Source organism: Spermophilus citellus (genome assembly GCF_964194105.1).
Source record: "Spermophilus citellus genome assembly, chromosome: 10".
Lineage (NCBI taxonomy): Eukaryota > Metazoa > Chordata > Mammalia > Rodentia > Sciuridae > Spermophilus > Spermophilus citellus.
In genome coordinates this window covers 128,170,071-128,195,675 of record NC_138197.1, presented here as the reverse complement: position 1 = coordinate 128,195,675, position 25,605 = coordinate 128,170,071, and the positions used below count along the sequence as shown (strand labels likewise).

At 60.9% G+C, this 25,605-nt stretch overlaps 1 protein-coding gene across 1 annotated transcript; it reads left to right on the top strand.

Moving 5' to 3' along the window:
* The first annotated feature begins 5 nt into the window (after window positions 1-5).
* On the top strand, window positions 6-14,586 carry PDGFB (platelet derived growth factor subunit B). The gene is made up of 7 exons (XM_081312062.1): window positions 6-959; window positions 8,373-8,469; window positions 10,481-10,570; window positions 11,444-11,649; window positions 12,683-12,827; window positions 13,772-13,920; window positions 14,246-14,586. Exons 1-6 carry the CDS (start codon window positions 897-899, stop codon window positions 13,894-13,896), a joined length of 726 nt encoding a protein of 241 aa, XP_081168188.1. The 5' UTR covers window positions 6-896; the 3' UTR covers window positions 13,897-13,920; window positions 14,246-14,586.
* The last annotated feature ends 11,019 nt before the right edge of the window (window positions 14,587-25,605 follow it).

The following is a 25,605-nucleotide window of genomic DNA, read 5'->3' as shown; positions in this document are numbered from 1 at the left end:
TTCATTCCTGGGAGATATTTTGCGCACATACACACATATACACACACGCGCAAAAAGAAAAAAAAAAAAATCCCACCCTCCAGCCTCGTTGCAAAGAGAAAGCCGGAGCAGCCGCAGCTCTCAACCCGCAGAGGACGCCCAGAGCTGCAAGCCGGCGGGCGGACTGACCCACCGACTCGCGCCGCGTCCACCTGTCGGCCGGGCCGGACAGAGCGCGCAGCGGGAACGCCGCGCGCGCGGAGCAGCCGTGCCCGCCGCCCGGGCCCCGCGCCAGGGCGCACAAGCTCCCGCCCCCCCCCCACCCAGCCCGGGCGGGAGTTTGCACCTCTCCCTGCCCGGGTGCTCGAGCCGCCGCAGCAGAGCCAACTTTGGAAAAAGTTTTTTTTGGAAGACTCGCGCTTTGAGGTGCCCAGCCCTGCGCTTTCTGATTTGGGGGACCTTTCCAGAAAATGTTGCAGAAAAACTAAGCCAGCGGGCAGAGGAAAACGCCTTTAGCCGGCGAGGGAAGACGAGCCACCGACTGCCGCGTTCCTTTTCCTCTCGGAGGTTGGAGTCCCCTGCGCGCCCCCAAACGGCTAGACGCCTCGGCTGGTTCGCGACGCAGCCCCCCGGCCGTGGATGCTCGCGCGGGCTCGGGATCCGCCCAGGTAGCGGCCTCGGACCCTGGTCCCGTGCCCAGGTCCTCCCCAGACCCCCAGCGACGGAGCCGGGGCCGGGGGCGGCTGCGCCCGGGGGCCATGCGGGTGAGCCGCGGCGGCGGCTGCAGCGGCCTGAGCGCCTGATCGCCGAGGACCCGAGCCGAACCCACCCTCCTGCCCAGCCCCCCGCCCTGGCCGCGGGGGCGGCGCGCTCGGTCTACGCGTCCGGGGCCCCGCGGGGCCGGGCCCGGAGTCGGCATGAATCGCTGCTGGGCGCTCTTCCTGTCTCTCTGCTGCTACCTGCGTCTGGTCAGCGCCGAGGTGAGTTGCGACGGCGGCTGGGGCTGGTTCTCAGCATTCATCGTCCCCACCCCCACGCCTGGCCGCCCCCTCCTCTCCCTGCAGTGAACTTTGGACCCTTCCAGCTCAAGAGCCTGGCGCCGGGCGCTGGGTGACCCCGAGGACTGGAAGGCGAGGTCCGGAGGGGCTAGGCTCTAAGGAAAGGGAGCAGCAGTGGCTTTCTTTCCATGGGGGGGAATCTACGTCCCTGAGTCTGTTAGCCTCTAGGGAGGGTGTGTGTGGCCCTGCCCCCTCCCCAGAACCTGAGTGAAAGACCTTTCCCAGCTGGGGGAGAGGGGGTGGGGTGGTGCCAGAGGTGCAGAAGGCAGGGCGTTCTTCCGAACCCACGTTGGCTCCAGCCTGGCCTTAGGTTCTGTCCAGGACCCAGCCTGTCCTGGAGGTGCGAGCTTACACACCCGTGACATCCACGCCGACCTTTTGCGGGGATTCGGGTCCCACCCTGGCTAACGTTTTGGGTTGGGGTGGGCACTTCGGGCCGCGCAGGGCATGCCTGGCACTCGAACTGTCCAGAAGCAGTTGTGTCTTGGCATAGGGAGAGAGGAAGGGAGACCGACAGGCACGGGTAGGTTTGGGGCACTTGGGCGCGTAGCGTATTAAGAAGATTGGGGCTCGTAAGGAATCCAGCCCCCGGGGCGGTGTGTGCCTGAGGCCCCGCCATACCTGCGCCCGCACCCTTCGAGAGGAAGCACCTCTCTCCCCCGCATGCAGGGTGCGGAACGCGCCGCCTGCAGAAGCCGAGCTGCAAGGGAGATGGGGTGTAGAAACGGCTGCGGGAGTGACCGGGTCTCGATCGGTGCCCCCACCCTGCCAGGCGCACGTAGCAGTGAGTTGGCAAGTCCAGCCGGAATCCAGGTGGGAAAGGGGGCGGGGCCGGAGGAGGCGCGAGGTGGAGGGGAGGAGGGCATTCGCGAGGCGGCGAGCCTGGGTCCTGTCCCGCCCCCGCCCCGCCCCGGTCCTCAGCTCGCACCCCGCCGGCTCCCGGGGAGCGCCAGCCCCTTCGGCCTCCAGCGGGGCGCAGCCTAGAGGCGGCGGTGGCGAAGGGGTTAAGGCGGAGGGCTCCAGGCAGCGGCCCGGCCTTGGGCCGCCGCCAGCGCAGGTTGTTTTGACCACGAAGGAGCCGTCACCGTCTCCTTTTGTTCTCGGGGCTCCTCGAGGGCCGCCGGCCGCCTGACCTGGGGCCCCGCCCTTCCGCGGCCGCCCCCCGCGGCCCGCACCCGGGAGGGAGGACGCGGGGCTCGGCCCGGCCGCCCGCAGGCCTCTCGCGACGTCCCCTCCTCGCCTCTCCCGCAGACCCCCGGGCCGCGGCCAGCTGTTGGGGATGGGGGCGCCGGCCGGCCCCAGCTGCCGCCTCGCCGCGGGACCCGGGGGCTGGCCCGGTGCCAGGGCGTCCTGGGAACGGTGGCGCCCCGCGGCTGCTCTCCGCAGCCCACCCCGCCCGGCCCCCCGACTCGCTCACTCACCCCACGCATGCACACTTCTGGCCGGAGGCGATGCTGCGCTCCGGCGGCGGCGGGCACGCACTACCGCGGCCAGGTCGCGCGCCCGCCGCTGCCACGCCCGTGCACACTCGGGACACACACGCGCGCGCACTGCACACAAACGCACGCACGGCCCCTGCACACGCGGCTTGAGTACACGTGCGCGCACACCCACGCACGTACATAGGAACGCACGGCTCCGTACACCCAGTGCCAGGTGCCCGCCCCCGCGCAACAGGTGGGTCCACCACCGGCCCTGGCACCTCACCGCCTCTGCAATGACCCCATTTCCTTCCTGGGGTCCTCGGAGGGCGACGGAAGCCTCCGTTGGGTCCGGACTCCATAGCAACCCCCATCTTTTTTTGCCTGCTCAGTTCAGTTTGGCGCCCCTCAAACCTTACCCCTCTGCTTTTCTCAGCCACCCCCATGTGACCGTAAATGGCGCTGATGTGACTGAAGCGAGCAGGGATGTCTAGAGCATTTCTCTTTTCAGTAAGCCTGATGGGAACCTCCAAGATAGGAGGGTCCCGGGGCCACCACCAATGGATTCCTATCCTGGGCTGTTGCCCTGCAGATTCTGGCTGGTCTGGAGAGTCTGGCTACCAGTTGGAGGAGGTTTCCCGCGGCCTCCCCTGGCCATTTCCAGCTTCCTCCAGCACCACCTCTTCAACTCCTGGAGTATGTGCCTGGGGCAGAGGCTCAGACACGTCCCTTTCTGACTTTAGTCAGTGTCCTCCAACACAGGACGAAGGACCCACAATTGGATGTGTTTTGCAGTTTGTGAAAGCTTTCCGGCCCCTGCGGAGGAGACCTGGATGGGAAGGGGACCTGTTCACTTTGGGACCAGTTCAGAGTGAATTGCCAGTGTAGGGAGACTCAGGGAGGGCTTGCTGCGGGAGGTGGCCCTGTCCTAGGGCATGTCGGAGGGATGCTTCTGCAGCTGGGAAGGGGGATGGGAGCTCCCAGTCGGTGCTGGGCCCAGAGTCTGCAGAGGCCTCTGAGGTCCCCTCTCCATCAGCTGAGCTGGCTTCCGGCAAGGTAGACTGCCCCTGTCATGTGATGCCTGCGCCTCAGCACCCTCAGCACCCTCAGCACCTTTCTGCTGGGAAGAGGTGGGGGGGGCCTCCTCTCACCCCCTGCTGCCTCCCCCTTTGCCAGCCTTAGGGGCGGAAACCAGCTTGCTGCAACCCCCCCCCCCCAGATCTAGAGGTGTGCAATCCAGGTCAGACAGGATTTGGAGGCTCAGGTGCAAGAGCCAGGAAGTGGGGGGGGGGGGTGAGGTGTTTTCTAGAAGTCCTTGGCAAAATCTTCCCCTCCTATCTTCCAGATGCTCCTTCTATGGCGACTATTTTCGTTTTTCTGGGTATTCAGCTGTTTATTTTCTGTTTTCCCACCGGAGTGCACACTACACTCTGGGGCTTTGGTCTTGATCACAAGGTCCCTGGGACTTGGTGGACAACTGGGAAATAAGTGGAAAGGACAGTGAATGGTAAAGCCGGGCGGGGTCCAGGCCAGCTTTAGAAACACCCCTCCTTCCATCCTCGCACTGTTCTCTGGCCAGGCCAGAGGAAGAGTCATCGGGCTTTCAAGACCACTCCCACCCTACCCTGAGAAACAGGTGTCTGTTTCTCTTCTGTCTTGTCAGGATAGGAAAGGACAGAGGGGAAGGACCATCAGGTGTTCTGTGTGTCTCTAGCGGGGCCTCGGCTTCCACCAGCTTAAAAAAAAAAGAGCAACGAGAAGGTTAGGTTCACTCAGCTCCCAGGGAGCAGCGAAATTGCCCTCGGGGTGGCAGCAGTGATGGCGGTGATGGTTGCCATCGCTGGACAGGCCCCTCGCTCTTCTCTTCCTGCTTTGACATTTTCTCTTGCTGCAGCAAGAGGCCGGGAGGCCAAACAGGAGGGAGGGTCCCAGGAGCCACAGGAAGTGAAGTGAGGGAGGGAGAAGCTGGTGGAGAGGGCGTCTGTGGTCCGCCTGGCCAGGGTTCCCCACAGGGCCTGGCTCCGCATCCCACCTAGATCAGGCTGTGGCTCCCGGCCACCGGGCACGCGGAGCCTAGTGGGCCTCTGCCTCTGCTGGCCAAGGTCAGCGCCCCTGGTTGCCGGCCGAGGGCCTGCCGGAGAGTGTGTCTGCGTGCGCCCAGGTGGAGGGTGGGGTTCGAGCCCTTTTGATGTGCCAGTCTGCTGGGAGCAGGTAGCTCACCTGGCCTCCGCTCCTGGGTGCCCTCCTACCTCTGGCAGCTGGCTTTGGGGGCAGGGCGGGAGGAGGCTGTTTGCCTTGGCTCCCAGGCTGGCTTTGCCCCAGCCGTGTCCTGGCCACGCCCTCGCCCTGCCAGAGCCTCAGGCCTGAGATCTGGGGCAGCTTCTGCAGGGGCCAGGCCTCTTCTCCTGTCTACAGGGGTGGGGCGGCACCCACCTGGGGCCTCCAGAACCTGGGGCCAGGGAAGCCAGGCTCCGGGCAGCTCATCCTCCCACACCCAGAGTGGCCTCTGACTCCAGACAGGTGTCCCTTAAGTCAGGGCAGCACATCCTGGAGCTGACCACAGGCTGACTGTCCCTACCCCTCATCCACCCTCAGTCCCGGAAGGGACCTGCCAGCCCCCACAACACCAGGTGGTGTCAGTGTGGGGCTGCCGTGCCATTTCCTGTGGCCCAACGCAGGGGATCATGCAGTCACTCTCCCATGGCGGGCAGCTCTCCACCCACTCATTGTCCTCTTGAAAATGTCCTGTGCTGCTGGCCCAGGGCACGCGTGCCACTTGCAGCTGCCCTCGAAGGGGCCATACTGACAATGACCCTCATTAAGTACTGGCTGTTTGCTGGCTGCTCTGCAGTTAAGGCCCCGGGCGAGGTTTCCTTAGTCCATCTAAAAGACGAAGAAGCCAAGGTTTTTGTTGTTGGGGCTGGTTTTGGGGGCAGCTATGCTGGGGACTGAACCCACCATTGCTCTACCACTGATCTACATCCCCAGCCCTTGTTGATGTTTTTATTTTTTAATTTTGAGACAGGGTCTCAGTTTCTCAGGCAGGCCCTGAACTTCAGAGCCTCCTGCCTCAGCCTCCTGAGTCTCTGGGATTACAAGCGTGTGCCACTGCGCCCTGCTAATTGAGGTTTTTGAGAGTTAAAAGACCTGCTCCCTGGATCCATGATGCCCTGGATAGTGGGTGGGATAACTCTCCCCTCTGCTGTGGGGTCTTTCAGCCTCTGCACACCGGGGTCAGTATTGCTGTATCGTGTGGGGACGTCCTGTGCGTGGTGGGGTGCTGGGCAGCCTCCCGGCCGCCCCCTACTAGACACCAGCAGCTCTCCCCTGCTCGGGACCACAGAATGCCTTCAGCTAAGCCAGTGTCCCCGGGGAGTCCAGTCACTGCAATGGAAATACCACTGTTGTGCCACAGGGGTAAGGAGCCAGTGGGGACCTCAGCCATGCTGAGGCCCTGGGGCATCAGCAGAGAGCAGGGACACCTGGACATCCCCCCCCCCCCGTGGGCTGGGAGAGGGTGGGCGTGCTGGGCCTGAGGAGGACCCGGCTGTGCTTCACTGTCCTTAGACCCGGGCCTGCCTCCGTTTTCCCATCTGGAAGATGGGGTAGAAGTACTGCTGGCCTCTTGGGACTGGTGGCTTGATCAGCATCTTGCTCATGGGGAGCTCATGGTTCACGGTCAGCAGGTGACAACTGTTAGCTGTGTCACTGCTGCCACACCGGGGCTTCACTGGGAACCCTGGGTGTCTAGTGGCCAGATTAGCAGAAGCACAAGTAGGAAAGGCCTCGCGCCTGGAGGGGGGACTTTTAGGGGTTGGGGAAGAGGATCCTGGTGGCCCTCTGGAGGAGGAGGTGGGAAAATCATATTGGAGAGGACCCCAGGGAGGAGGGGAGAGAGTCCTTGATGCATTATACCAGTATTTATTGAGTGCCTGCTGTATGCACGGTACTCCTGCCTCTGCAGTCTGTCTTGTGCTGTCCCTACCCCAGCCTTAGAGGCCTGGGCCAGGGGCATCCATCCCTAGGCCTGCTGGGGAGTCTGCCTGCTCTGCCAGGCTACCAGCTATGGCCAGCTCTCCAGTGGGCAAGGAGACCTGGGCTGGAGGACAAGCCTTTGGGCCCCTTCCTGGAAGGTTACTGAATGATTAATCGACAAATACTTCTCGTTCTCCACACCGAGGGAGCCTGGGAGTACCCCCACTTTGGCTTTCTTCTGCTCTTCCTGTTGCCTCCAGGCAGCATTAGAGTCAAGTCGAATATTTTTCAACTCCTTTGATCCACAGATGAGAGCTAGGACCAGAAAGGGGCACTGACCAGTCCGAGGTCACACAGCAGTAGATAGCAGCATGGGGCATGTAATCCAGCGCCAGACTGTCAGTTTGGGGTTTGCCCAAACTCAGAGGAGCTTCCTTCCCTGGAGACCACCCACCTGCCTCTGCTAGTGGGTTGGATACTTTGTGGACATTTGGAAAACACTGCAGTGTAGACTCTCTCTTGCGGTCGGGCTGCAGGGACATTCGCAGGGATCACACTCCCCATCCAAGTTTTCTAGCTTCCAGTCAACATGGGGGCCAGAGCAGGACACCGGTGTGCCCATGGAGGGGTGTCCCTGACACCACCACAAGTGTCAAGGCCCCCAAAGCTTGTTTTTCCTTGAGACCAGATCTTGGCCTGGTGCCAGGCTGGTCTTGAACTCCTGGGCTTGAGCAATCCTGTGGGTGCGTGTCACCACCCCTGGGTCCCCACAAACGTGGAGGAAACACAGCTTTCCAGGCGGGGTGCCTGGGGGCTGAGATGACCCCCTTCCCATTCAGGTGGGGCAGGGGCAGCCTCTCTGCCCCCTCCTGCCCCGTGCCCACCTTCAGATCTCACCCCATAGGGTCAGAGCTTCCTCCCTGCTCAGCCCAGAAGACTGAGGCTGAACGTCCGGCCAGTCTGCTGCCCTCTCTCAGGGCTTTTCCCCAGGCCACACGGTCCTACATGTGCGTGTGGCCAGGTCACTCACACATGCACACGCACACGCGGCGGTCACATTTTCTGCTCCCCTTGACTGGTGGGTGGAGCAGACTCTGCCTCTCAGACTTTTCTGCTCCTCACCTCTTTGGCATCAGGCCCTCGGGTCTCCTGGGACCACGGGGATGTGGCGGTGACCTCTCGTGTTGTTGTAGGATCTGTGGTTTCCCTGGAGGAAGCTGGGCTCTGTAGGACTGAGGCCCTGGTAGAGTGCTTGTTAAGTTTCAAGTGTGTTTGGTGACAGGCCAGGGGCGGCCTAAAAATAGAGACTGGTGGGGCCTGGGGCAGCTGCAGGTCTCCCCGCTGAGTCTGAGGATTCCCTCTCTCCTCTTTCACACGAGACCTGAACAGGTGGCCTCCTGAGACCATCCAGCGCTACAAGCATTTATTAAACGCCTCTGGTACCCAGAGGCTGGAGGACAGGCTCTGCTGATCAAGGACTTGGGTTTGGGCACGGTTCCTGCTGATAATAGGATGACGGGCAGAGGATGATCCCTGTGGAGCCTCTGTCTTCGCATCTGTAAAATGGGGTCATTAGGTCACCTGTGATCTGTGCTGGCTGTCCTCAGTGGTCAGGTATGGAGAGAGAAGCAGAGAGAATTCTGATTGCCAGAGCCTTCCCGGAACCTGTGGTCTGAGGGGAGAAGTTGAACAGGCAGCTGGAAGCGGGCTGGGGCTCCTGGTGGGGAGTGGGGCTGGGGTGTCACATCTGAGCTGCATTTCAGAGGTTGAGTCCCAAGGACTTGGTGTTCCTGGTTGTCCCCCTGGGTCCTGTCTGGCCCAGCTTCACTGTTCACTTGCTCATGATGGGACCCTGCCAGAACCTTCCACAGGGGAGGCCAGTGCTGGAGAGTGGGGAACACCCCTACCAGGCTGCTCAGTCCCCGTGTCTGCCTGGCAGGGGGACCCCATTCCCGAGGAACTCTATGAGATGCTGAGTGACCGCTCCATCCGCTCCTTCGAGGACCTCCAGCGCCTGCTGCACAGTGACTCCGTAGGTAAATCGCATCCTCCTCCCTGCCCTGGCCCCTGGCCCCTGGTGCCTCTGCCATGCCCTGGCCTCTGTGGGGGAGCTGGGAGGGACCCAGAGACCTGGGGCCCCTGCAGCCCTCCTGCCTTCCAGGGAGGGCCCAGCCACACCCGCCTCGGCAGATGGAGGGCACACAGGTTGGTACCTGGATGTGGGGTGTGGCGGAGAAGCGCCCACGTGTGGCTGGGGAGCCCCGGGCGGTGCTGTCTCCAGGTGTGGACCCACCGGGAGGGCGGTGCCGGGGAGCCATTGCCCTGCCCCCTGGCCCGGGTCCAGGCCTTCAAGGTCTCCCGGGGACACCTGGCCCAGGCCAGCGGCAGCCCTGCGCGTGCCCGCCCTGCCCGTGCCCGCCCTGCCCGTGCCGAGAGCGCGCCGGGCCGGGCACGTGCTCCCTGGAGCGCACGTGGCGCGGGGCGGGGCGGGTATATTTATAACGCGGTCTTCAGAGCGAATTCCATTCTATTCTAACCTCTGGCCTGGTCCCTGGAGCCCTGGCCGGCACCCCCCTGCACCCCCAGGTCTCCTTCCCCCTGGGATCCCGTCTCTGTCACTTTGTGATCCCTGCCCGGCGCTATCTACGGGGGAACAGCACTTCCTGCCTTTGTCTCCTCGCCTGTTGGGCCCCTGGCGCCCTCTCAAAAGCATTCCCGGGCCCTTTCAATCCTCCGGGGCTGGGGGGCTGGGGGGCAGCGGCTGCTGGAGGGGCCCAGCTGGGCCACCTATTGTTCCCAGGCCCCCACCCGAGTCTCCCACAGCCCCGCCCGTGCCCGGCTGGCCAGCCCTGGCCACACAATGGGGCAACTTCCAAATTTAGCCTTTGTGCAGTTGCTTTCCAAGGCCAACCCCCAGCCCCTCCACACCCCGTGGGGTCTGATCTTGGACAGAGGTTTTCAATGGCAGGACTGTCCTGAGGCAGCCATGTGGCTATTTTTTCCTAATCAACTTAACATTTCCACAAAGCACATCTTCCAGTCGTCTCCTCCCCACCAGGACATTCCAGAGATGGCAGAGGGAAGGGAAGGCAGGGAGAGGGACAGACAGACCGCTGGTGGGAAGCTGGCCAGTCAAGGTTCCCTGCAGGACTGTCCCCTCCAAGCCTGGGACCCTGGACATCGGGTGCAGTCAGCAGGGCCTTTGTCCTGATGGGGCCAGTGGGCAGGGAGACTGAGTCACAGGCGGCGGGACTGGTCCCCAGCACCCCTTTATTGGTTTGCTGGCTCATGAGCGAGCTTCAGGGTTGAGCTCATGACTGTTCCCCACCCGCCATTCCCAGTAGCCAGCTCTACCACCCTCTCTAGAGGGGCACAGTGTCTCCGAGGAGTGCCACTGGCAGAGATGGCAGCGGCCCAGCCTTGAGAGAGGGGCGAGGTAGTCAGTGACCACAGGAATAACGGCCATGCTGGGAGGACAAGGGCGGGCAGGATGAGGGGTGAGGCGCGACCTGGCAAGGGCACGTGGCCCAGCTCCTCCCTAGTGGACCCCGCCCCCTGCCCCCTCTCCTGCCACCAGCTCCCACTCCACACTCTCTAGCCCCTCTCTCCGGCTCCAGAGGGGCTGTGCTCAGGGCTGGCTGCCCCCCGGGGATTCTGGGAATTTCTTCATCCTGCACTTCCTGTGGGAACGCTGGGCGGAGGGGCACTGGGAGCTGGCCTCCAGGGCGCGGGTCTGCAGCCTGCAGGCTGCTCACAGTAGCAGAGGGAAGGATTATTTTTAACTCCATTGACATGGGTTCTGGCCAAAAATGTGGCTGAAGGACCGGAGTGGGGCTGGAGTCCCCTGGAGATGCAGGCAGACCCTCCACCATGCCAGCCTCATGGCCGCCTAGGGCTCTGCTGTGGGCCCCCCTCACCCGAGCCGGGGCCCTGGGTTCACAGAGGGCGGAGGGCCCTGCCCGATGGAGTGGGGGCCGGCCGGGTGCCCGGAGCTCCTGCCTATGCTGGGTGGCAGCCCTGCTCAACAGCATGTCCACTTCCCTGCAGATGACGATGGGGCTGAGCTGGACCTCAACATGACCCGGACTCACCCTGGAGGCGAGCCAGAAAGCTCTTCTCGTGGGAGGAGGAGCCTGGGTAAGACCCAGGGTCCCCACAGCGTCCCCTCACAGCGTAGGAGCCAGGGAAGAAGAACCAGGGCACACAGCCAGCCAGCGTACCAGGGGTTGTCTCCACACCCTGCCCCTGTCCTCAGGCTGAGTGGGGCTGGGAGAGCGTGACTCTGGAGTTGAGTCACCAGGCCCTCTGTCCCCACACTGTTCCTGAATTGGGCACTTTAACACTCATTTGTTCCTTACTTCAACCCTAGAGGTAGATGCAATTGTCCCCATTTAATAGAGTTGGAAACAGAGGCCCAGAGAGGGTTCCCAAGTAGGTGAGGGTTCGAAAGTAGGAAGCGTAGGGCCGGGGTCCCAACCTGCTGCTGTCACTTGCACTCTGTGGGCTGCACATTTGCCACGGTGCTCCAGGCTGTGGCCTGAAGCTGTAGGGCCCAGGACTGCCTCCTGCTCCTTAGCCGAGGCCACAAGGAGACAGTAGGTCAGCAGCCCTGGAGAAGCCTTCCCAGGCAAGGCCAGCATCACCCTGAGGCCCTTTGCCCACCTGCAGTCTTCAAAACACTGTAGACGTGTCTGGGCTGGCAGAGTTGGGCTCGGGCTCTCGACCCGCCATCTGTGGCATCGGGTGGGTTAGTGCTTGGAGCTTCAGTTTCTCTGTCTGAAAAACCACAGTAGCCCCAGCATTGGCCAACGCTGGCCAGAGGTGGTCTGAGCACCCCACCCACCAAGTCCCCACCCTCAGCTGGCAATGGCCAGGGCTGCAGCCTCCCCTGGGCTTGAAGGAGGTGGGACAGGCACCCAGGTCCCAGGAGGGCAGCTAGGGGCGCTGCCCGTTCTCCAGCCGGGCAGGGGCTCAGGCAGGACCCTCCTGACGCGGCTCCCCTCCCCGTAGGGCCCCTGGCGGCGGCAGAGCCAGCCATGATCGCCGAGTGCAAGACGCGCACCGAGGTGTTCGAGATCTCGCGGCGCCTGCTGGACCGCACCAACGCCAACTTCCTGGTGTGGCCGCCGTGCGTCGAGGTGCAGCGCTGCTCCGGCTGTTGCAACAGCCGCAACGTGCGCTGCCGGCCTGCGCAGGTGCAGCTGCGGCCCGTGCAGGTGCGTCCCGTCCCACCACCTCCCCATCCGGGGCGCAGAGGGGCATGGAACAGTGTCAGGACCCGTGTGCCCAGGCCTGAGCCCCAGCGGGGCTGCTCGTGGGACGTTAAGAAATGGACGCTTTCTCCTACTTTATAAAATCCCATGGTGTTCCTCAGAGACATGTCCACAAACATTTGATACGATTCCCCTGTTCAGAGGTGTCAGAAAGGCTCGGGCAGGGGTCCTGCGCTCTGACTACTTCTCTTATCCCTTGCCAAGCTGTGTCTTTAACAGGGAAGGCTAGAAAACACCCCAGGTGACAGACACTGGTTCCAAGCAGTGTGCAGAATCCACTGTCCCCAAGGGCTCTGGCCTCAGGCTGGGCAGGGCCGGGCCCAGGAGCCTCACCAGCCTTCTGATGGTTGTGGACAGGCTCTGCACCCCTGGTCAGGCCTCCCCTGTGCACCTGCCAGGTGTTCACCACGGCCTGGTGCTGGCTCCGCCTGGCCACACCCCCTTCCCCTGGGCTACCGGGTGGCCTGTGCCCAGTCCCTGCCATCCTGGCCTGGGCCCAGTGCCCGAGATTAGGAATGTCAGGCTCCACCCACAGCTGCCACGGTGTCTCCTGTCCCCAGCCCTTCCAGCTCTGGACACACAGACACACACCTGCCTGCCGCCCTCCCCCTTCCTGCCTCCCTCCCCTAACCACTCCCCCACCCCCCGCCCCGCTTCCTTCCAGACGACCATCTCCTGCCTCTGCCAGCCCTGGCCTTGGCTGGTGCCCCAGGACTGAGGACAGCCCGGAAATGCCTTTCTCCCTCTCTGGGGGACCAGGGGCTGAGGCCGGCCACAGGGCTTGTTTTGATGGAAAAGCTCCCAGGAGCAGAGGGCAAATCCCTGCCATTGTTCAGCCCAAAACATAGGTCCTGCAGGTTCCTCCCTGGGCTTTCGAGGAAAGCTGGGCTCCAGGGACAGGTGGGAACAGCCGGCCGTGCGACTCCCTGGCACCCGAATTCTCGGGCTCCAGGGCTGATCTGATTCTGTCCTCCAGGTGAGAAAGATCGAGATCGTTCGGAAGAAGCCAACCTTTAAGAAGGCCACGGTGACCCTGGAGGACCACCTGGCCTGCAAGTGTGAGACGGTGGTGTCTGCGCGGCCTGTGACCCGGAGCCCCGCGGGTACCCAGGAGCAGCGAGGTACCCACCTTCCCAGGGCCTGCTCCCAGTCTGCAGCTGTAGCCTACCTCCCCTGTAGCAGCTGGGAGCCAGTGCCTCTTAAGCGTGGAAATCAGATCAGGCACCATTGTCCTGGAGAACAATCTAGATTCTTCCCAGCCTGAAAGGCCCTACATGAGGAGGTAGCCCCTAGCTGGTCCTCTGGCCTTGCCAGTATCCAGTACTGTTCACCCTAGCATGGCTGGGACCTTCAAGTGGCTGGATAGCTTCCTGCCTCAGGGCCTTGTCTCATGCTAGTGCTGGGACTACACTTCCCCTGGCTCTTCAGGAGCCCTGCTCCTTCCCTTCAATTGGGTCTCAGCTTAGAAGCCTCCTCCTAGAGGTCTGCCCTGGCCACCAGCTGCCTTGTGAGGTAGTGAACCCTCTTGGACACTAGAGGTCTGGGTTCTCTGGGCTGTGTCTCCTTCACGTTAAGACTGTGGCATGAATATAAGCTTGGGCGGCAGGGCTGCTGTCTCCAGGACGTGGCTCTGAGGACTAGAGGCTGAGCACACACTAGGCCGCAGCTGGATCTGGACCCTGAGGCCTGAGCCCCAGCCTGAACTCTGGCCCAGCACCCCCACAGCCTCTCGGGATGAGGGGCTGGCGATGACAGGCCCAGCCCCAGGCGGGCGGGCGGGCACCACATTGAGCCCTCCCTCCGTGAGGAGTGTGCAGAGAGCTTTGCAGGACTGTCACTTATTCCCCCCTCTGGTGCTCAAGGTGGCCCGTCTTGTGCCCCCATTTCACAGATGGAGATAAGGCAGGGAGAGGCTCAGTGATGGTCCCCGGGCCTCTTCAGCTGGGGACTAGTGGGGCTGGGACCGGACCCCGGGATGCCTGGCCCCATGGCACCTCCTGTCCCTCCCTCCACCCAGAGGACCCCCCGATGGCCGTGCTCATTGCTCTTCCCTTCTCTTGAGCAGCCAGGACACCCCAAACTCGGGTGACCATTCGGACAGTGCGAGTCCGCCGGCCCCCCAAGGGGAAGCACCGGAAATTCAAGCACACCCATGACAAGACGGCGCTGAAGGAGACCCTTGGGGCCTAGGGGCGTCGGCAGGAGTGTGGGCAGGTGAGGCCAGGCCCGGGGCGTTCCTGCTCACTGGCTGGGGCGGGCGGGTGGACTGGGGAGGCCTTGTCCCTACAGAGCACCCTGAAGGCTCGCCCTCCTCTGTTCTGTCACCAGTGGCTCGTCCACAGGGCGCAGGGTGGGGGACTTTTGAGGCTCCAGCTGTCCTCCGGAGAGAGGACAGTCTAGACCTCGAGTCCCCCCACCGGCCCCAGTTTCCCGGCCTTGAGCGCTGCTGGGATTGGGGTTGATGGCTGGTCCTCTGGCCTTGCCAAGAGCAGGGTGGACCCTGGCCGTGCTGACCCATGTCCCTCTGCTTGGCCCGCAGGGTTATTTAACATGGTATTTGCTGTATTGCCCCCATGGGGTCCTTGGAGTGATGCTGTCGTCCCCCTCATCCGTCTGTCTCGATGCCTGATGCGGACGGCCAATGGTGCTGCCCCCGCCCTCCACATGTCCGTCCACCCTCCTCCGGCGGCGCCCTGCCCAGCAGCTCCAGAAGGAAACCAGGGCCGAGTCACTGCTGCTCCCTCCCCGGCCCCGAGGACCTGGACAGGAGTGCGAGAGACAGAGGGGACAGGGTCTCCCACCCCACCCCACGCGTGGCCCACCCCCGCCCAGTGCTGTGGACTGGCCCTAGGAACCCCGCCTGTGGCCCTCAGGACCTGGTCCCTGGGGTGACCTGGGTCTCTCCGACTCCTGCGGCCAGGACCACGCGTCAGGGGCACAGACTGGAGACCTGCCGCCCTCTCCCCTCCGGGCCACCTCTGCTCACAGTGGCTTCTTTTCTCTTTATATGTATGAATCTTCAAAGACGGGGACTCCTGGGCAGGTGGCTGAGTGCCCTCTGGTAGGTTAGATGAGGCTCACTCCTCAGGTGAGCCTAGACAGCGACCTGAGCGTCCCCTGCTCTTCCCGTCTCGCCCCTCCCCCAGTGCCACCCAATTCACTTCCTCTTCTGTTTCATCTCTCTACCTCCACCCTGGGTGTTCCTCTTGTCCTGGCCCTTCAGTCTGTTCTACCAAGGGGTTCTTGGACCCCTGATTGAGGCCCCAGATGACCCCGATCACTTCTCCAAGGCAGAAGGCCAGGGGCCAGGGCAGCAGGAGACCTGCCCATCTTATTCCAACCCAGCCAAGACTGCCATTTAAGGTTGTTCAGGATGTGTACTGCACAAGGGCACTGCATGCAAGGGAGCATTCTGCACACCCTAGATATAGCCAATTTGTCTATTTATTATGACAGTTTCTGGAAGATGTAGGTCAAGCATCTGAGGAAAAGAATCCTGTCTCTAATTCACACACAGGCTCTGTGTGGACTGCCCCTGTGGCTTGGAGTAGTCAGACAGGAGTGAGCCCTTGGTATGGTGACACAGAGGCCTGGGCTCTGCTGTCCCCGCTGTCCTCTCCAGGTCTGCGGGAAGCACCCAGGGAGTTCGCCCGCCCCACCCCCTCCCTTTGAGATGCACCTGGAGGCCCTGGGGGGGGGGGTGCGCTCCCTCCCCTGCCTCCCACTGCACCCCCAGCCTGCTTCCTTCAGTTTGTAAAGTCGGTGATTATATTTTTGGGGGCTTTCCTTTTATTTTTTAAATGTAAATTTTATTTATATTCCGTATTTAAAGTTGTAAAAAAAAAAGAAATAACCACAAAACGAAAACCCAGCGACTTCTCTGGCGGTCTGTGCTGGCGTTGCGTAGTGCGCGACTGTCAACATTTGGCAGGAGGTGGCCGGTGTTGGCAGGAGGTGGCCGCAGCTTGCGCCCCAGGCTCGCAAGATTGCGATCGCAGCTGCAGCCCGGTGCGCGCTGGGCGGGAGGGCGCGCTCCCGCCGTGGCTCTGGAGGCCCAAGGCTCAGACCCTGACCCTGACCCTGACCCTGACCTGGACCCTTCCGGGGAGATGGGCTGCAGGGCACAGTCCGGGAGGCTGGAGGAGGAAGCACAACTGAGCTTCTCCCCGGCCAGGTGTGGCAAGGCACAGTGCCACCTGGCCACAACCTCCCCAGAAACGTGAGGGGAGGAGACTGGCCGTCCCCAAGCGCCAGCCCCCGGCTCCTGGCCTTCTCTTTTTCATTGGTTTGATTATTTTTTGGTGCGCCCTGGCCCCCGTGCTTTCCCTTGCTCCTGAAGTCGGGAACAGCACACGGAAAGATGCTGAGTGTGTTCCAGTCCCACGTGCTGTCTACCCTGAAGCTGACAATCTAAAACTGAAGCCATCTTGCTCTTGGAAGTAGTGAGCTCCCTGTCACGGGGAGTATGTAAGAGGACTCTCAGAGGCCACGTGGCTGATGTTTACTGAATAACATTGGGGCTCCCCGACATGGGTTGGTCCATGGATTCATTCATTTGCTCTCCTTTTGGAATGCTCCCCAGAGTCCATCCTGGGGTTCCCGCCCTGCGCTCATGTCTGCAGGACCCTTTCCTCCGCCCTAAGCAACCAGAGTTCTGGGTTCCCAGGCAGCAGAAAAGGCTCTGGAGGAGGAGACAGCTGGGCGGGGATGGCTAGGGCGGGAGACCTGTGAGTCTGGGACCCCGCAGCTGGGCCGCCCACCCGCCCCTGGCTACGGAGCTTCCCAGGCATCTATGTCTGCTTCCCTCCCTGTTGGTGTGCGTTCCCAGGCGGCAGCCATGCCAAGTCTATGGGCCTTCTAGGGGCCTGGGGGTCAATCACCAGGCTAAAATGGCATTCTTCTAGAAACCTCTTCTGGGAAAAAGACTTTCTGTTCTTCAGATCTGCTCTGTTAGCTGTGATTCAGTTGTGATGTCTGGTGCATAAGCAGTGACCTTGACCCATGAGGTCAAAGCCAAATGCTGAGGAGGGAGGGAGGGAGTCTCAGCTCCCACCTGGACTCCACGGCTCAGGAGCTATTACAGAAAGAAAGACATTCCTGTGTGAGCTACTCTTTACTTTGGGTTTTCTGCCCCTTGCACCTGCCCTCAAATACTAATACCTTGCCCTGACAAGCCTTCCTGTCTCAGCCCAAAGCCCACTGTCCCTTCTCTCAACCAGAGCATGGAGCTGTCGCCTTCTTTGGAGGCTTAGCATTTGTCACCTCCATAAAGTAACATAATGAACATTTCCTGCTTATGAAGTGCCGTAGGCGTCAGCCCCAAGCAAGCGTGCTGTCCTCGATGGAGGAGACATGGCGGGCAAAGCCACGGGAGCAGGCCCGAGGACCCGCCTAGACCCTCTGTGGACACTGTGTCTGGTGTTTCCACAGTTAAGGCGTCAACCCAGGAACCCCGAACCCCAACATCTGCAGTAATCCTGGTCGCAGCCAAGGTTCCTGTGGGGTTGTGGAGAAATCTCCATTCCTCCTTCCTCGGCCTGCTCCCGGCTGCCCTCCCGCTGGGCCTCCACACAAATAGCCCTTCTGAGAGGCTGCCCGGCCCAGGGCATGGCCCCCAGCCTCAGACCCACTCCGCTTTCCTACCTGCTTGATTATCTGCATGGCTAATGTCCACGTCTGGGTCACCACATGTGCGCTTCTCCCCACAACCAAGAAAAAGAAAAAAAAATCCAGGTGGACTTACTAGTTCACTACTCTGTCCCCAGAGCCTGGAGCATGTCTGGCACACAGTGGGCCCTCAACAAACCCTGTTGAGTGAATGAATGAGAGGTGTGGTTGGAGGAAAGGCAAGCGACCACCCCCAGTCACAGCAGCTGGACGGCTCCATCCACACCCCGCAGTGACTGGGAATGGTCCACCGTGAGGGTGTTGCTGGCTGTAGATCAGATGTTTCAACCCGCTCCTCCGTGCTCAGGGAAGCATCGTCCTTGATTAGAACACCCTCAGAGGGTCGGTCATGTTGAATTTGCCTTTGCTCTATTTAGCCTTCAACTCTCTCCAGGTCTACATTTACCCATCCATCCATCCATCACCCACCCACCTGGCCACCTGCCCACTCACCTTCCCACCTGTCCATCCACCCACTATCACTTACCTTTCCATCCATTCGCCCTTCCATCCAGCCATCCTTGCACCCATCCATCCCCCCCACCCCCCATTCGCCCATCCATCTACTCATCCACCCCCCATCCACCCCATCCATCTACTCACCCACCCATCCACCCATCCTTCTACCTATCCATCCACCATCCACCCATCCATGTACCCATCCACCCCCCATCCATCCACCCCATCCTCCCATTCACCCATCCTTCTACTGTTATGCTCAAATTCGGGACCCCCAAAAGGCCACCAGAGACCAAGATTGATGTAAGCAGCAAAGAGGTGTTCATTGGGAGCTAGCTCCTTCCTCTGTGCACACAGCAACTGGTGACGCTGAGAGGCCCCAGCCCAGGGTTTTATACACTCTTTGGGGAAGGCAGGGACCCCACATACATCTCTTAGCAAATCATCACACACCGCAGGAAAATCATAAAACAACTCTAAAACATGATTAGCACATTCACTGGCGGGAACAAAAGTTGGGTAGGGGTGATTGGTTAGTACAAGAGGGGGATTCATTTGAACTGATTGGTTTAAACCGAGAGAGGTGTTCATGCTGAACTACATGGTTTCCCAACATGTTCTCAACCACCATAAACTCCTGGGAGGGTCATCTGGCATCCCAGGTATTTCCCTGTCTCATGCTGATTGGTGGTTGCTAGGGGGTTGCTATGGGTCCCCACCTAGCCTAACTGAGTCAGGGACACCTGGCGCAGCAGATCTCTCCTATTATTTGTAGATAAACAACTCAGCAGGGAGGGTATGTGCCTAGGAGTGCTCTGTGGGTCTTTCCAAGGCAAGGGCCACGCCCCCTTCCTTGGAAGGCTTTGCTCTGGTTTTTCACTACCCATCCACCCACCCATCCACCCACCTATCCATCCATCTGCTCATCCACCTACCCACCCATCCACTGATCCACCTCCCTCTTCCTATCACCTTCACCATGTCCCAGGCTCTGCACATGTCACCTCAGTTTAAGGTAGGGCCAGTACAGGTTTAGCACACAACACCAGGTCCCCACCGGACGTGGCTCCCCTGCTACAGGCCCTCACGGAGCGCTTGCGCAGTTTAGAGACACTGCCAAAGGCGGACCTGCTCCAGGTGCTCGATGACGGCCCGCAGTGGTTCTCACCTCTCCTCCCAGCAGCCAGGAATTGGGCTGGCCGCAGGACCGCTGGTGAGGCTGGCAGCCAATGAGAAGGAGGCGGGTGAGGCTGGCAGCCAATGAGAAGGAGGCTGGTGAGGCTGGCAGCCAATGAGAAGGAGGCTGGTGAGGCTGGCAGCCAATGAGAAGGAGGCGGGTGAGGCTGGCAGCCATCAAGGAACCTCTGCAGCCAGGGACAGGAGTGCTGCGCGCCCGCTCGGCTGTCCAACGCTCTATTGGATGGCCTTGCAGCCCTGGTCACATGTTCCGGTCCTCCTGTTGCAGATGAGGCTCAGGGAGCTCCAACCCGCCCTCCAGCGCTCAGTGAATTCTCCTTCAGGTGGCCACAGCCCTTTTCAGGGGGATGTTCATGGGGAGACCCCAGATGTGATGCCAGGTCCTCCCTCTGTTTGGGCAGCTCTGGGTCCACAAACTGGTCAGGTGTGGGTCTGGGGGGCACAGGTCTCATCTGGGGCCACCAACTGTGGCCATGGCTCAGACCTTTCCGGTGTAGTCCAGAGGTCCTTGCCGGGCCGCGCTGGTTTTGCCCTGGGAACTTGGGATCCGTCAGCCCACCAATCCCTGCTGATGGCACCACTGGTACCGGGTCCTGTGCCTGTTACAGCTGTGCCCGCTGGCCATGTGGTCACTGCTGTCACCAGACCTCTGCCATCCCAGAAACCTGGCAGGACCCCTAAGCCAGGTGCTGAGGCATATTTAAGGCTGCTGGATCCCCATAAGGTGGCTCTGGCCACCCTGGTGAAGAGACAGCAGTGGGGCTGTCACAAGGGGTCGTAGCTAAGGGCGGTCGGTCATAAGTGGTCACTCCACCATGTCCAGCATTTCTGTCTTCTCCACTCCAGTTAGGGGGGGCTCCGCTTTGGCTCATTCTCCATCCACAAGCCAGGGTGGAAACATCAGTCACCCGTGCTGAGGCCACCCCCGAACAAGAACTGCTGCTGCTTGGTCCAGCTTGGTCCAGCTGTCAGTAAACTCAGCCCCAGCAAAACCACGGCCCTCCTTCCTGCCGCACACCCTCCAGGTTCCTGACAAGGTGAAATTGCCAAGCTCTGCACAGGTTTGGGTTTGGGACAGAAGGTTACTCCATCCTGCCCTCAGGGAGCGCTGGACCTGACTCCAGTCTGAAGATCCTGCAGGGCGGTGGGTCTGTGAGGGTCACGACAGCTGCCCAGCCAGTGAGGAGCCCCAGACTTTAGGATATTGTCCTCTGAGGCGCCAGCCACCCGGCCCTGCCGGAGCCCCCCCCACAGCCCAGCCCCTCATGCCCTTCCTTCTCTCCACAGTCGGGACCTGCATCCCAGTCTCGGAGCTGGCCTTCCCTGGGCTCTTCACCGCAGCTGGTCCCAGGTGGCAAAGCAGGTCCTGTTCCCCATGTGCCACAGGTCGCCAGGTCTGCCCTGTCATGTGCTGATTTCAACTGATTTGGTCCCCAGCCGTCCACATAACCAATTCCAGCCTCTCGAGTTTCCTCCAACGGCCACCACCTGCAACCACTCCTGGCCCCCATTCCGATAGAAGGCGATGTTCTTAATTGCAGGGCACAGGAACGGACTCTGGTTGCTTGAGAAGAAAAGGATGTTCCCAGAATGGCTGTGCCAAGAACTGGCCTGTGGCCCGTGAGCTCGGCCCTCCACACGCTGGAGCCGTGCGTCGCGCTCTGTCTGCTGGCCCGGGGTTTGACAGGGTGCGCTCTGCTCCTGTTCAGGACTTGCTTGGTTTTTCAATCTTTGGTGATGAGTGAGACCCATGGGCCTGGGCTGCGTAGGAGCTGGAGGAAGTGAGCAGCTGGCACTTTTGGTTTCTAAAGAGGGGGTGATTCGTGGGGCAGAGGCCCTGAGGAGGGGTTCAGGCGGCGGGGAGGGGCTAAACAATGAAATAGAAGTGCACCATCGACTTCATTGGGGGTCGCACATCTTTCATCTCTTCCAGGCTGGTGCGGAACAAATCCTCCTCTAAACATCTGTCCCTTGTGATTTATTATCTCTGGCCACAAACTTGAGGATGGAGAAGTGCAACTATGTCACCTGCTCTTGGGTCCCCAGATCCTAGCACAGTTGTGGCAAACAATGGGCACACAGTCTGTGGTGTTGAATGACGGAAGGGATCTGTCCTGAGGGGCAAGGACAAGGGTGAGGCCAGACAGGCACTTGCTTCAGGTGCAAAGATTAAGGGGACACCTAAAAAACCCTCAGCGACCCAGATATGTCATCGTTTCATGCAGAATTTTAAAGAAATCAAGATTAGCGCAAATCCACAATGAACCAAATAGCAGCATTTCATGAGATAGGAGGCAGACTTGCGCCTGCTGGGGGCTTCACGGGTGGCCGTGGTCCCAACCTGCAGATGCAGCTCTGCTGTCCCCGTTCCTTCTTTCTTTCATGGCTGAGGTCCCAGGTCTTCCCTCTCCCTGCCCCCAGCCATGAAGCCCCTCTTCCTGGGTCTCCTCCTCTCACCTTAGAGTATCTCGTCACAGTCCACCTCGCTCTCAGCTGCCCCCTTAGCCTTCTCACAGCACAGAGGTCAAGCCACTCTGATGCTCAAAACGTGCCACTGTTCCTGTCCCCAAAGGGGGCTCAGACTCACTAAGGAGACCTGTAAGGCCCTGCGTGGTCTGCCTGGACCCTCAGCCCCCAGCTGCCTGCCTCTTCTCCTTCGCCTCCACACGTCTGACCAGCTTCAAGGTCAGTCTCAAGTTCATTCTGCCCCCGGAGGAATATAAAATGGTACATTTCCTCCAGCCTCTGGAGAAAATGGTATGGCCGTTCCTCAATGCAGACTTATGATCTGGTCCAGCCGGTCCACCTCTAGTGGAGTGTACCCAAAAGAACTGGAAGCAGCATCTCAAAGGGACATCTGTATACCTGGGTTCACAGAAGCATCCTTCATGATAGTGCCAAGGTGGAAGCAACCCAAATGTGCATCTGTGGGTGTGGATACACAAAGTGTGTCCCATCCATACAATGGAGTAATACTCAGCCTTGAAAAAGAAGTTCTATCATGCCCCAACAGGGGGAAGCTTGAGGACCATGCACTAAGTGAAACAAGCCAGACAGAAGAGCATTCTGCTCCACAAGGCCTCAGAGTGGCTGTGTTCATGGGGACAGGCAGAGGCACAGTGGCAGGGTGGTGGTTGCCAAGCCCAGGGGCGGGGAGAGTGGAGAGTTAGCATGTAATGGATACAAAGAGTTTGAGTTTTGCAAGATGCGGAGACCCAGAGGCAGAAGGTGGTGATACTGTCACAACAATACAAATCTGCTAAATACCACTCAAAAACAGAGGTGGTAAGCTTTACGTTATGTGTATTTTACCACAATCTTTTCAAAAATTAGAGAAGAAAATAAAAGATTGCTCTGCGGCCCTCTTGGTGGGAACCGAGCCTTTCCCCCTCAGAATCCATACAGATAGCCTCTCCCCAAGCTCCTGGAGCCAGCCGGGGCTGATGGGCCAAGTCTGTCTACTTTGTTGTTGTTGTTACTGGGGATTGAACTCAGGGGCACTTAACCACTGAGCCACGTCCCCAGCCCTGTTTTGTATTTTATTTAGAGACGGGATCTGACTGAGTTGCTTAGCACCTCGCCATTGCTGAGGCTGGTTTTGAACTCACTATCCTCCTGTCTCAGCCTCCTGAGCTGCTGGGATTATAGGTGTGCTCCGCCACGCCTGGCCCAAGTCTGTCCTAGAGGCCAGGTCTGTCCCGTAGCCACCAACCTGTGCCCCGAGGCCTGGCCAGGTGCCTGGTGTAGCAGATGTTGGTGGTGAACAGGAGGCTCCCGTGCAGCTCCCAAGTGCCCAGTGGCCACTTGGGACTCTGCAGCCACACGCCTGCCCCTTCACCTGCCGCTGTCAGCGGTCAGCACCTGGCACTCAGGTGCCTGAGGGCCATCGGAGGGCATGGGTGCAGTGAGGCTGAAGTGATGTGGCCTGATAGAGACCCCAGGACAGGACGGCATCCGCCCTCCTGCAGGCACAGGGTTCAGCCTGCCCCTCACCAGTTCTGTCTCCTTATCCGCTAACGCGGCCTGGACCAGCCCTGGCTTGGAGGACTGCCCGGCTCGGCTGAGGTGATCCGTGGAAGCTGCTCTGGGTGGTGTGGGGTGGACACGGGGGGGGGGGGGTTCTGCCCAGAGGTCGGCCCTCCCTTTTCTTGCTCAGCAGAACCCTCGACTGCTGTGTGAACAGCGGAAGTTCAGCCATCTCAGAGCCAGAGGAAGGACTGTGATCTGTCTAACCCAACCCCGGCCACCGGACTCCCCAGCACTGGTGGTTTCTCAACATGTGGTCACATGATGTCATGCTGGCTAATGGATTGTTAAGAGAAAGCCAGTTGGGTGCGCAGGGATGTGACAGTGGGAACAATCCCTCAGCAAAAAGGCAGAGACTTCCAGGAAGACAGCACTTCCTCTTTGAATGCAAATGTGATACTTGGAGGGTCAGCAACCATTTTACAATAATGAGGCAATAAAGAAAATGAGGAGGTCAAGAGAAGGCTGGGAACATGGCAAGCCCAGTTGTAAAAGAAAAGCAAATCCCCATTTTGTCTTCTAAGCCTCTGTAAATAGGATTTTTATGTCTCTTGCGCTGAAGGTGTCCCTATGGAACACCCTGCGGCATGGCCGGCCGTGTCAGTATTCCTTTCCAACCTTGGCCGGACGTGCAACTCTCACCTCCCATGTTCTCAAAATGGAGATGGAGCCACCACCCCCTGAAATTTTCTGAGGACAACATGAAGTGGGGGCTGTGACATTACTCCCAGGACAGTGAGGGCTCCTCCCGGGAGGGTGTCACAGGCCTGTCTCCTGCCACCAGGCTCCCTGGGGGAGGGGTGAGCAGCAGAGGGGAAGCCTGGAGAGCAGGCGCTGGGCAGCATCCCCCCCCCCCGCACCCTGCAGAGGGTCCCAGGAGGAGGCCTGACCGCTGGGGCGCATGTCACCCTCCCTGGGCCCTGGGCGCCCCAGGAAAACTGGGTGATCATGGAGGGTCACATGAAAAGCTGGGTGCAGAGCTCTGCCAAGTCAGCTGTGGTAGCCAGTGATCCCAGGGACACAGGTGACAAAGAGCCTCTGAACGTGATGGCCAGAACAAGGAGATGTCACTGTCCCTCTGGGGTCCAAGAGACATTGGTTGGGATCTGAGGCCAGGCGGTCTCTGCTGGGCACTTGTGACCTTGACCTCCAGGCTGGCCTGGCTGCAGGAAGTCATGGGTCTGCAGGGGAAGCCAGAGTGGCCCGGGCAGGAGGCAGGACAGGCAGGGGACATGGTGGTGAGGGACTGTCGGGGGTGGGGGTGAGGGGCCAGGTGCCCTGGGTCCCAGGGGGACTTGAGACCACCCTTCCCCTCCTGGAGAGTCAGGCAGCAACCTGGGAGCAGGCCCTAGGGAGAAGGCTGTGAGGTGGGCAGGCGGGGCTGGGCCTGGGTAAGGCTGCCGGTCAGTTATTCAACAAATTCTTCCTGCGCTCCTACTGTGCGCGGAGCCCTGTGCTGGGCCCTGGGGATGCCAAGGTCCTCTCTGTGGGTGACTCAGATCCTGGTGGGGAGCTGGCCAAGGCAGTGGGTGGGAGAAATACACAGGCCACAGGAGGGTCCATGATGACCTACTGTGTGCCCCACACTGGGCAGCCGGAGTGGGGAGTGGCACTGAGTGTGTCTGCACCCCCCTGGGTCTGTGCACACATCAGCTGTGCGCGGGGAAGGCTTTGCCCCCAAGTGTTCATGGCCGGCAGCCCTGAGTGTGAGCAGGGCGGTGAGTCAGACACTCCTGGTGGGCAGCAGCTGAGGTCGGGGGGACCCCCCTGACACCTGTCCCCGGGGCTCTGGGTGGGGGAGGGCGCCGGACCGCCAAGACTTCATGGGAAGAGGGTCTGGGCCCAGCTGGAGCCCTTGGTGTTTCCCTGGTGACTGACAGCAGGGAGCCGCGGTCCCCTCCCGTGACGGATGCAGAATGTTTTGCTAATCAAGGCGGAAAGCACAGGCCTGGGCCTGCGGTTCTCCCCCGGCTCTTCTCGGCCACCTGTCTGGGGCCTGGGAAGCTTCCAGACTGGGGCTGACCCCGCTCTCCACCCTGCCTCCCAGGAGTCCCAGGTCAGGCCCAGCTCGCTGGCCCCGAAGCCCCCAGGGTGGGTGAGGAGGACAGCACCTGGGACGATGCCATCCAGAGGACCACGACTGAGTGCAAGGGACAGGGCCCTGGGCACCCTCCCCCACAGCAGGGCCCAGGGCTGGGGGTGTCCCTCCTCCCAGGGCCCCTCCTCAGCAGCCGGCCTGGCGGAGGACTTCCGAGAGCCCCGAACAGGCAGCAACGGCAGGAAAAGACCCAACTGGGGAGATGGAGGCCGAGGTGGGGTACTGGTCACCTGGGCCCCTCCGTAAGGTGATAACACAGTCGTCCCCCCCGCAGTGGCCCTGACGCCAGGCCAAGAGCTCTCTGAGACGACTGCCACCGTCCCCTGGTCCCATCGCTCCATGGAGTCTACGTCCTGAGCAGAGTGAGGGGTGCCGTCGCCAGCCACAGCCCCCCACACCTTCTGCGGGCTGCCTGACCCCCCACCCCCACCTGGGTCCAAGCCCTGCCCTGT

What these genes read in the sequence shown, in the direction of transcription:
- PDGFB (XM_081312062.1), top strand. Translation starts at nt 897, where the DNA reads ATGAATCGCTGCTGGGCGCTCTTCCTGTCTCTCTGCTGCTACCTGCGT. An exon ending in GCTGCACAGTGACTCCGTAG is followed by an intron (nt 8,470 to 10,480) that starts GTAAATCGCATC and finishes ACTTCCCTGCAG; the next exon opens with ATGACGATGGGGCTGAGCTG. An exon ending in TGCAGCTGCGGCCCGTGCAG is followed by an intron (nt 11,650 to 12,682) that starts GTGCGTCCCGTC and finishes TCTGTCCTCCAG; the next exon opens with GTGAGAAAGATCGAGATCGT.